At 26.1% G+C, this 11492-nt stretch overlaps 1 protein-coding gene across 1 annotated transcript; it reads left to right on the top strand.

Moving 5' to 3' along the window:
* The first annotated feature begins 6646 nt into the window (after positions 1-6646).
* LOC145830313 (transforming growth factor-beta receptor-associated protein 1-like) lies at positions 6647-9214 on the top strand. The gene has a single exon (XM_082938258.1). The coding sequence runs from the start codon at positions 6718-6720 to the stop codon at positions 9202-9204; it is 2487 nt and encodes an 828-aa protein (XP_082794384.1). The 5' UTR covers positions 6647-6717; the 3' UTR covers positions 9205-9214.
* Positions 9215-11492: the final 2278 nt, after the last annotated feature.

Here is an 11492-nt window from a genome sequence, read left to right as displayed (position 1 = left end):
ATTCAGATTTTTAAAACAGTGTTTTAACGAACATAACTTGAAAAGTAATGTATATTTGAAAGATATTTAAAATAGTATCTAGGTCATTTTAATTCTGCAAGCCAATTTTTATTTTTTTTGCAAAACTAAAAAAATACAAATTTAAGTGATGGCTAAAATAAGTTTTAAGATATAGTTATTTTTATAAACTTTTAAGTATTCTAAAAATTTATTTAATATTTTTTTTAAGTATAAAAGATTTTTAAATATTAATACAATCTACATATGTGTTTTAAATTTTTTTGATAATGTGTTACTTATGGAGAGATATATTGTCTCTTAGATTTTTTTAAGAACTGTAATTGTCAGAAATTGAATTGTCATGTAACTTTTTCAATGTTATCATACTATTTAAAACAGTTTTTACCTTGAAATTAATTCTAATACTAAAAATAGACCAATAAACCTGTTCTTTTAAAAACTTCTAAGTTTTCAAAAAAACTTTTAGCAACCTTGGTAATAATACTGTTTTGTATAATTTTGTCCAGCAAAGGTTATGATTTTTAGTATCAAGTTATTTTGTAATTCAGATTAGAATAGTTTAAGTGTTTTTTATACAATTATAGCTAAAAGAATTATTGCATTAATGTACATTCCAAAGAATAATAAATACAACTAGAAATTTATTATTTCAATAAAAAAAAACAGTTTATATTTAACAAACAGCTAGATTTTAAGCTTTGAAAAATTACAATGTAACAGATAAATTTTTCACATTTTGTGTGAGCATGACGTCATAGTTCATTAGGTGCAATTAAAATATCTAAAAATTTATGAATAAATAGTATGTTTTGTTTAAATATAAGTTATGACTTTAGGACAAGTTTATGTGTCTTCATTACTATTTAAGAAAAAAAGAAGAAAATCTGTTATTAAAGTTTTTTGATTAAAAAAAAAAAAATTTCATAATAAAACCAAAACACATCCAAATCATACCAGTCTATGTGAATTTTACAACATAGAATCAAATAAATGTGCTGTACTCCCTATACCTACTTGGATTTATTTATTGTAAAGGAATTTTTCAGACTTGATTTTTAACTGATAAGTCCAACTGCGCAAAACTGTGTCTTATAATAAAATTTGAATGAATTTAGCACAAAACAATAATAGGGTTGTTACACACTCAGGTTGATTAGAAGTTTTTGAAAAAAATAGGCTAGCTAAAAGATGTTAAAAATTTAAAAAACTCTGGCTTAATCTGACTAATGTTTATTGGTGAACTCAGGCCAGTTTAAAGATTTTTTAAAGCTCAGATTAGTTTTTTGTTAGAACTTTTGAAATGCTTTGATTTAGTTTTAATTTTTTTGTTGTTGTTGTTTATAATTAGTGCTACACCATTTAACTATTAGTTTTATAAAGTTCATTTTAATTTTTAGTAAAACTTTTTGTCTTTGAAATTAAAAGTTTAGTTGTGTGTCAAAGTATAAGTTTACTATATAAGTATATACAGTTTTAATAAGACAAATTAATATTTGTTTAATCAAGTTATTCGATCTTACTGTATTCTAATTTAATTAATCTTTATATCTTGAGTTTATATGCACTGTGTGAATAATTCATTTTTCGTTGTTTATAATGTTTTATGATCAATTTCTTTATTATAACAATGATACCTTGAGGCATTCAAGCCTGATTGACTTTGTTTTTCACTTAAGCTCTTTTTTTTTTATTGATTTTCATATAGTTAGTCCAACTGCATCAAGTTTTTGGGGGAACGGGTCAAAATTGCACGAGGTTACTAAATTGCACAAGGGGACTAAATTGCACGACTGCACAAAGTTGCACAAAGATACTTTTGCACAAAGACAAAATTGTCACGGGAACAAAGTTACACAAACACAATTTTGCACCAAGGGTCAATTTTGCACGAGTTACATTTTTGCACAAGAGTAAAAACAAAACAGAAAAAATTACTAAAAGATAAATTAATAAAAAAAAACAAAATAAAAAAAGTTACTGACTGAGGGTAAGGGTTAGAGGTAAAAGTTATAGTAAAAATAAAAATAAAATAATTACTAATAAAAATATTATTAAAAAAAAAACCTACAGAGGGTTAGGGTTAACAGTGATAAAAAAAGGGTTGCCATTTTACTTTGAAAAACCTGGAGTTCGAAAATTTAGGCAAAAATAACCTGGAAAAACCTGGAATTTGAGAAATTTTGAAAAAAAACCTAGAATTTCGAACAAAATTAATAAAAAAAAAACTAGAAAAACCTGGAATTTTAACAATTTTCACATGTTCAGTAGTTAAGTTTTGATTTGAATCAAAAAATCTATCATATAAATAAAAATTTTTTCTCATCATCTCAAATTTTTTTTATTAAAAAACATATTTGAAGTAGCTTTACATTATATTTTTAATGTTTTTATACTATTTAACACAGTTTTTTACCTAGACTTAACTTTAAACTAAAAATAGACCCAAAAATGTGTACTTTTAAAAACCTGGAAGAAATTTGGAAAACCTGGAAAAAATTTAAAACAAACCGGTGACAACCTTGTAAAATAGAAAATAAAAACATTAAAAAATTTAACATAAAAAAAAAATTACAAAAATTATAAAAATTCAACCTGTGAAAAATTGTCTGCTTGTGTAAAAGCGTCTTTGTACAAAAGTGATCCTTGGTGCAATTTTATCACCTTGTGCAAAATAATCTTTGTACAATTTTTTTTCATTGTGCAATTTTCTACGCTTGTGCAAATTTGACAGCTGCCCAGTTTTATGGTAATTCAAACTGAATTTTTTTTTTGCTTCAAAGACTGGCAACTCTGATATTTGTTACAGTTTTGCAAACATACTCTGCACAATCAATTTTTTTCAGTCATATATTGTTGATTTAAAAATTAAGTATAATTGTTCAAAATAGTTTGGTTTTGGTACTGGTTTTAACTTAAAAATTTAAACATAAGTCATTCACTTTAAAAAAGCTTATTAATCAATTTCATTTAGTGCATCATCAGAATAATCTTGCTAAAAACTGATTATAATATAGTGTAAATTTAGTTATATACAATGAAATTTGAATCGTCTAGCTAAAAATAGTTACGTCATGAAGTATAAAAGTCTGTTGAAAAGGTTTAAATTAGAGTTAAGTTATACTTTGCTAAGTTTAAGGTATTTATAAAACAAAATTATTAAAGCAAAAACATTTAAGATAGTGGGAATTTTTACTTAAAACTAATTTAGATAAAAAGTACATTACAAAATACAACAAAAAGCAACAACAATTATACTAAAATAGCACTATTTATAAAGTTTTAAATTGTAAAAGTTTCTTTTTTTGCAAATTTTTGGCTCCCAATTCTAGTAAACAAAGATTATAGAACTGAGAGATGGTAGGAGTTTTTTGCTCTGGATAGAATTTTGAACCTACTGTCCAGGTAGTTCTCAGCACAACTAGGGTTTTTGAGAAGGTGATCATGGATAGATGATTATTCACCTTTTGGCTTAAAATTGTCATTAAAATAAACCTTTTTAGCTTTTTTATTACATGCTGCTCTTATCTGACGTGGAAACGTTGATATGTTTGACCTATGTAGTCATTTCTGCAATGATATTTAAGTATGTATACTACATTACTTAAATCATGGGTAGGTGTGGCATCTTTCACAATTCCATTAAGTGGGCGGTGGTTAGTGTAGTACAAAACACGTAGCAAAATGCTATTAAAACAGGGTATTAAAAACCACACACTCAAGGAACTCAGGGAATTTTCAAGTATAAAAAGTCTCACGGAATTTTGATTCTTTTTTTTTTAACTCAGGGAAACTCAGGCCAGTTTTGTTTTTTTTTTTTTTTAAATTTCAGGGAAATTTTAAGATTATTGAAAAATTCTCATGGAAATTTTTTTCTAGATTTAGAATGAGATTTAGTTAATCCAGCTTCAATATTTTATTCAAAAAAGTTAGATTTAGTTATTTTTAAGTCCTTATTTAGAATTTTTTTAGCCTTGCAGCTAGTTCTTCAATATTCTTAGAACTAACATTGTAGTTTTTTAATAAATTATAAAATTTTAAAGATTTGAAAAAACTCAGGGAAGTTTAAGGTTACTCAGGGAAGTTTCTGGTCACTCAATGAAGATTTTTTGCTTCAAAGAGTGGCATCCCTGTTAAAAGTGGATTTTATAACTAATGACAATTTTAAGCCAAAAGGTGATTAATCATCTATCCATGATCACCTTCTCAAAAACCCTAGTTGTGCTGAGAACTACCTGGACAGTAGGTTCAAAATTCTATCCAGAGCAAGAAACTCCTACCATCTCTCAGTTCTAGAATCTTTGTTTATTAGAATTGGGAGCCAAATATTTACAAAAAAAGAATATTTTAAAATTTAAAACTTTATAAATAGTGCTATTTTAGTATAATTGTTGTTGCTTTTTGTTGTATTTTGTAATGTACTTTTTATCTAAATTAGTTTTAAGTATGACTTTAATAATTTTGGTTTATAAATAACTTGAATTTAGCAAAATATAACTTAACTCTAATTTAAACATTTTAAACAGACTTTTATACTTTATGACGTAACTATTTTTAGCTAAACTTATCAAACATCACTATATATAACTAAATTTACACTATATTATAATCAGTTTTAAGCAAGATTATTCTAATGATGCGCTAAATGAAATTGATTAATAAACTTTTTTCAAATGTGTGACTAATGATTAAGTTTTTATTTATTTAAAAATATCACTAAAAGTTAATTGCAACTGAGATACAAAAACTTGATAAAACATTTAAAAAATAAAGTCAGCTAGTTTGTAGTGTCTCAAGCTAGCTTTGCTTACTGAACAACAAACGAAAAAAAAAGCGATCAAGGAATTTAGTCTAAGGGCCTGGTGTTGAATAACAGTTATTGACCTTTTGGCCACTCAAGGTAGTACAGTGCTTCCTCGCTAATCCGGTTATCGCTAATCCGGTTCCTTGCTAAACCGGCCGGTTTTAGTCGAGAAGTCGACTTATTTACTTAAGCGTTTTTAGCGTTTAATTTCATTTTACTTCGAAAAAGTATTCAATTTACGTTTTATAAGTATACATGCAATATATTGTTACGTCATAATAAAGTATCATTTGTATAATCTTAAGTTTTTTTTCATACTTTTCCCGCTCAGTTGTAACAAACTTGTTTATTATTGATTTGCGATTTTTTCTGTCTTTGCTAAGCAAGTTACACTTTAATATATTACAATCAACATATCTGGTTAAAAAATGGATAAGACAGCAAAGAAACGAAAACGCGTTCAACTAACAATTGAAAACAAGTTAAAAATTTGCGAAATGGCAAACAATAATGTGCCTAAAGCTGTTATAATGAGCCAGTTCAACATTGGTAAGTCAATTTTAAATGAAATTTTGAGAGGCGAAGAAAAGTTGAAAAAGTTTAAAGCCAAAAAGGAGGAGCTGGGACTAATTGGAGCTGCTAAAACGGCAAAAAAAAGTAGAGGGAGGCGTCTTTGACAAGCTAGACAGCGCCCTTTACATTTGGTTTCGTCAGGAACGTGAAAAGGGTTGTCCAATAACTGGCCCAATACTATTAGAAAAAGCCTCCGAGTTCCATCGTTTAATTTACGTTATTTACGTTACGAAATTTTATAGTACGTTTTGTTATATACATTCATGATATAACTAAGGTAGATAATTTGTAAAAAAAGCGATATTTTGTTTTTATCCGGCCAAAGGCAAATCCGGCCGTATTTTCAAAAAAATCTTGCCCAACTTGGCCGGATTAGCGAGGAAGCACTGTAATTTGAATTGAAGAATGTCAAATCTACAATAATTACAGATCATCTATAATTATTTGAATAAATTTTACTTTACTGTAAGTATTAAAACTTTGTATAGCATAAGTTAAAAAAAAAATATGTTTATTTTATTTCTATTTTGTCTTTTTTATTTTGTTTTAAAAGTAGTTTAGTATTACGAAGGATTTTCTAGTTAATTGCTTTTTTACAAAGAAACACTATAGGAAAAAAATTCTCAAAAAAAGAATTAATACTATGTATAGTGAAACTTTCAATTACAAGTAAATAATTCTTATTCTTGCTGTTTATTGTGCAACGTTGGACTGGGACATCAAAACCTTTATCTTACGCAGAAAATACTGAAGAAAAAGAAATTTAAATGTTTAGTAATAGACAGACACTTAATTTCATAACTTAAAATTAAAGTTTAAACAAATAAAACAAAAACCCAAAAGATTTACAAACTTATAAGTTATTAGTGTATTTTAAAGCAAACAAAAGCTTATTATATAAAATAAGTATTAGGATTTAAGGAGTTAAAGCTTTTAATTTAAAACAAACAAATTTCTACAAAATAAAAAAAGCAAACTGATAAAATGTATAGTTTTATATTTAAGCATATGAAGTTAATGAACAAAATTGTTATTAAATTTTAACTTCTAAAAATATTTTATTTCTCTAAAAATTAAATGTAGTTTTACTTATAAAATATTTAAAGTAAAACTTATTTTTTATTTCCTTAACTACATATAGCTTTTTCTAATTTCAGTATGTAGTGTTAAGTAGATAAATAAAAGAAAAAATGAAGCCTTTTAAAACTAAAGTTTTCCTTCAAAGAGAACATATTTTAAAGGATCAAACAAGTATTGAGTCTATAGAAGTATTTGGATTAAACCTTTATGTGGGAACTTCAAATGCTTATATTTTCCATTTTATGATGAGCATAGATTGTACAGAATTACCTGTAAATAAACCTTTAGCTCAACTTGTTTTGAAAAATAAACTTAAAAAAGTTGCAAAACAAATAGTTGTATCACCTATTCTTAACCAACTTATTTTAAACTGTGATGGGAACTTAGTTATGCTAAATATGGAAAACTTCTCCATTATTTCATCTACCTCTAATAAATTTAAAAACATAAAAGAATTACAAGTGAATAAAACGCCTCTAGGTAATGACTACTTATGTGTTGAAGTTTGTGTTTCCTCTGTTAAAAAGAAAACACTACAATTATTACATTTATATGAAAACAGAGTAATTCCATTCAGAGAAATATCACTTTCACATCAAATAGAAACTTTTGCAGTTGATTACAATAGTGCTATTGTGTGTTCACAGGAAGGTTACTTCATTGTTTATTTTGATAGTGGACATAAACAAGAAATCATAAAATTTAGCAGCAGTCAAGAAAAGGAAAAAGGACCGTTTTTATTAAAAAGTTTTGAAAAGTCCGAATTTTTCATTGATTACGGAGATGTAGAAATTGGTATGTTTATTTCTTCAGAAGGTCATCCTCTTGGTAATAAACCAGTAATACCAGATTTTAAAGGTATTTTTAAAGCTTGTATGGCTCATCCATATGTTTTTGCCTTAAGTAGTAATAAAATTGTCATATATAATGTTCTTGACAAACAAGATTGTAAGAAACAAGTAGAGATTTTTCAAGGAGGTAAAATGCTTACATCATTAGATGATGGTAGTGTTCTTGTTTGCACTGAAAAAGACATATTTATTCTAATACCAATCCCACTTCAAGATCAAATAGATGACCTTGTTTCAAAAAGTCTTGTTGATGAAGCTGTTAAAGTTTTGCAAGGATCTAGGTGTAAAATTCCTAAAGATAAATTTGTGCAACTTATAGCAAGAGTAAATTGTGTAGCTGGATTTGTAAAATTTCAGCAATTTAAATTTGAGGATTGTAAAAAGTATTTTAAAGAAGGAAAACTAAACCCCCAGGAATTTATAATTTTGTTTCCAAAGCTTTTGAGATCATCAAGCTTGTTTACTAAAGCTGACCCTCCTTTACATTCAATTGAAAGTGTTGAACTTATGTGTAAAAATGACAAGGCAAAGATTCTTGCTTGTAGAGAATGTTTGGATTTATACTTAAGAGATCTATTTAGTAATATGTGTAGTATAAATTTAGAAAATGAAAATGATTTGTATATGTATCTTGACTTGTCATTTGCTTACATTATAAATCTTACTATTCTTAAAAAAAAAGAAAAGTTAATACAATTTACAACATTAGTTTCAGCTGCAGTTATTGCAAAGCTCCTGAATGAAGCAAACACCACCGGGTTTGTAACAAAGCTTCAGGAAAATGAGTGTTATCACTGTCTTGCACTAATGTATTTAAAAGTTGGAATGCTACAAGAAGCTCTTGAAATATGGAGAAGTATTTGTGAAAAAAAAATTCAAGATTCTGAGTTTCCAGGCCTAAAATTTGTTTCACAGAAACTTTCAGCTTGCTGCACTAATAAGCAAGTGTTTTTAATGAATGCTGGATGGATGCTTAAAATAGATGAAATTACAGCAGTTCAATGTTTCATTAATATAAACACAAATCTATTTAAGTTGTGCCCTAATGAAGTAGTTGACTTTCTAAGCAAATATAATGAAGCTCTATTTGTTTATCTTCAGTACCTTGTTTTAGTAGCCAAAACTAACAAGGAAAAATTTCACACTCATCTTGTTTCAATGTATTTTGAAAAAGTTTTGCTGCTTATAAACTCTGATGATGTTGATAGTGAAGATTTGCTTAAAGTTCAAAAGGAACTGCATGGAATTTTAAATCACTCTGATTTATATAGAGCGAGTCTTATACTAGGAAAAGTAGAAGGACATGGCTTATATAAAGAAGAAGTAATATTGCACAGAAAACTAAAACAGCATAGAAAAGCTCTTAATCTCATAGTAAATAAGTTAAATGACAAAGATACAGCTGAAGTTTATTGTAAAAGTTATAATACTGATACGAACAAACTTTTTGAAAGTTTGCTTGAAATATATGTGAAAAACTGGGAAGAAGATTCAACTTATACAAAGGTAATCTCCAGTTTTTTGAACACAAATTCCAAATACCTCAATTTTGAATTTGTTTTGAATTTACTTCCTTCTCACTGGTCAGTTAACTCTTTGTTAAAATTTCTTCAAAACAGAACTTATGATCCACAATACAATGTCAAAATAAAAAGTTTAGAAAGTGAAATAGAAAAACTACATATTTTACAATTAAACAAAGAACTGCTTTGTATAGAAAAAAAACCAATATTTTTACATGAAGGTAGATTTTGTGCTGTTTGCAATGAGTTACTAACAAAGGAAGCAATTGTGAGTTATCCTAATGGAGTCATTGTTCATTTAAGATGCATTAAAAGTAAAACTGTTTGTCCAGTCACTGGTAAATGTTTTAGCTAAATCAGTATAGTTTTTTTGGGGTTTGAAAATCTAATTTTAAATTTTTTATTACTCAACAGCTCTAATTGTTAAGTTGTAACATATATATCTTTAACAGCATTTTACAAGTTTTTATAAAAAATGCAATTGAGTTATTGTTGTTTGTAATACTTTGAATATTAAAATTTTTTTTAGGTAATTTAAATCTTAAGTTTAAGATGTTGATTTTCAACATGTTAATTTTATTGAAGTTACTATTGCAGTATAATTTTTTTTTTATGTGCGAAGTCGTGTGTGTGATAAGATTTAACTAGCTTTATTTATTCCTAAAGTTAAGGGTTGAGTATTTTGTATTGATTTTTGAAAATAAGAGTACTAGTACATATATAATAACTTATATTATCTGTCTAATATTTATATCTTACAGTTTACCTTAAAACTAATTGATTATTTCTTTTTTAAACTCTGCTGTTTAACTGACAAAAGTATAGAAAAGTTTTAGAAAACTTGATTTTTTGAAAATTCTTATGTTTTATACAAGGGTTCCCACATTCATGGATTTTCCTGATTAGTTGCAATTTTGTAAAAAAAAGGCTTTAAAAGAATTTGAGAGGCTTATGGTATTTTTTAAATTATATTGGTCTACTTAAATGCTACTCCTGTTTTAGATTTAATAGTTTTTAACGCAGTTATTTTTTTTTAAATTTAATTACTATGAACTATATTAAACGTTTACAAATCTGAAAGCTAGCTTAAAATCTATGGTGAATTACGAGCAATTTTATCAATTGTTATAAAATTAATAAATAGTCAATATAATTAGCAGCTTTAGTCAGTTGATCTTTAAATCTGTTCACAGAATATAATTAAAGGAAATGCATTGTGCAATCCAGTTTGTTAAGTAAATACATTTCGTATAGAAATATTACTTTTGATGGTAACATTACTTAGATTATAAAATTAAGAAAAACTTAAACAATAAATAATGATACAAACTAAGGTGAAAAATATGAACTAAAGAAACCAGCGCTTAAAAGTTTATAAAGTTTATAAAAAAATATTCCATGTATTTTCTTATTTTATATTTAGTGGGAACCCTGTTTCTGTTTAACTTAATTTAATTAATTTGTTTCAATTAACCCAGCTATCATGATTTAAAAATAATTGATATCTACGATAATTTATTTTCTATGTTGTGTGCAATATATTTTCTCATCTTCTTTAAATTTTTGTTGCCTTTTAGTTATATATTTTTGTGTTATCATTATTAAACTTATATGATAGAGTAGATCATATAACTAATAGAAATCTTGTACATCAAAAAACATTAGTTTAATATTATTATATTAGTGTAAAATAAATAATTTACGTATGTCAGTATAAAAAGTTATCAAAGTTAAATATTGGTATTAAAGTGTTTTTTAAATGAACAATAAAGTATTATAATGTCAATTAAGGGTTTAAAAATTTTAAACTAGTATTAAAATAGATACAGATCTAGTTAATTTTGAATTAAAAAACTAAGCTAAATTACTTTGAAAATATGTTTTTTTTTAATTTGTTTATTACCTAGTATAAAAGGAGGATATATTATAAATCGATAATCTAGATTTACCAGAAAACTTATAACAGACCAGACATAATAGAAAGTTAGTCTTGGTGGGTCTAACACTTAAAGATAACCTACTATTATTTTAAAGTGAAAAATTCAAAACTGTATTAAAATAATCATTTAATAAGTACTACTTTGCACATAAAATCAGTTTAATAGCATTTTTGAAATAAAACGGCTCAATGTTAGATGTTTTAAAGCTAAAAAATACGTGCGCACCAGAGGTTTTTGCTCTGTCAGCCGTACCATTTCATTCTTAACCTAAATGATAATAGCAGGGTTGCCACTTTACCTGGAAACCGGGAGTTTGGCAATTTAGGAAAAAAACCTGGAATTTAAGAGGTTTTGTAAAAAACCTGAAGTTTTGAACAAAAATCACTAAAAAACCTTGAATTTTTACAATTTTCACATGTTATGTTCAGTAGTAAAATTTCGATTTGACCTAAAAAATATATCACATGTATAAGAATTTTTTTATCATCAAAATTTTTATTTATTAAAAAACATATTTAAAGTAGCGTCACAGTATATTTTTAATCTTTTTATACTATTTAACAGTATCTTACCTTTAACTTGACTTAAAAATAAACCCAAAAATATGTACTTTTAAAAACTTGGAAGAAATTTAAAAGACCTAGAATTTTTTTTTTAAATATGAGTGGCAATCCTGTAATAGTTCTTATGCCCATTGAACACA

The sequence above is a fragment of the Thalia democratica genome, chromosome 1 (assembly GCF_965202585.1).
Source record: "Thalia democratica chromosome 1, ktThaDemo2.hap1.1, whole genome shotgun sequence".
In the NCBI taxonomy this organism is placed as follows: Eukaryota; Metazoa; Chordata; class Thaliacea; order Salpida; family Salpidae; genus Thalia; species Thalia democratica.
Note: the sequence above shows the minus strand (reverse complement) of the source record. Positions and strands in the feature narration are given on the sequence as shown.

Excerpts from the sequence above, each read along its gene's own strand:
- LOC145830313 (XM_082938258.1), top strand. The coding sequence starts at position 6,718 with ATGATGAGCATAGATTGTACAGAATTACCTGTAAATAAACCTTTAGCT.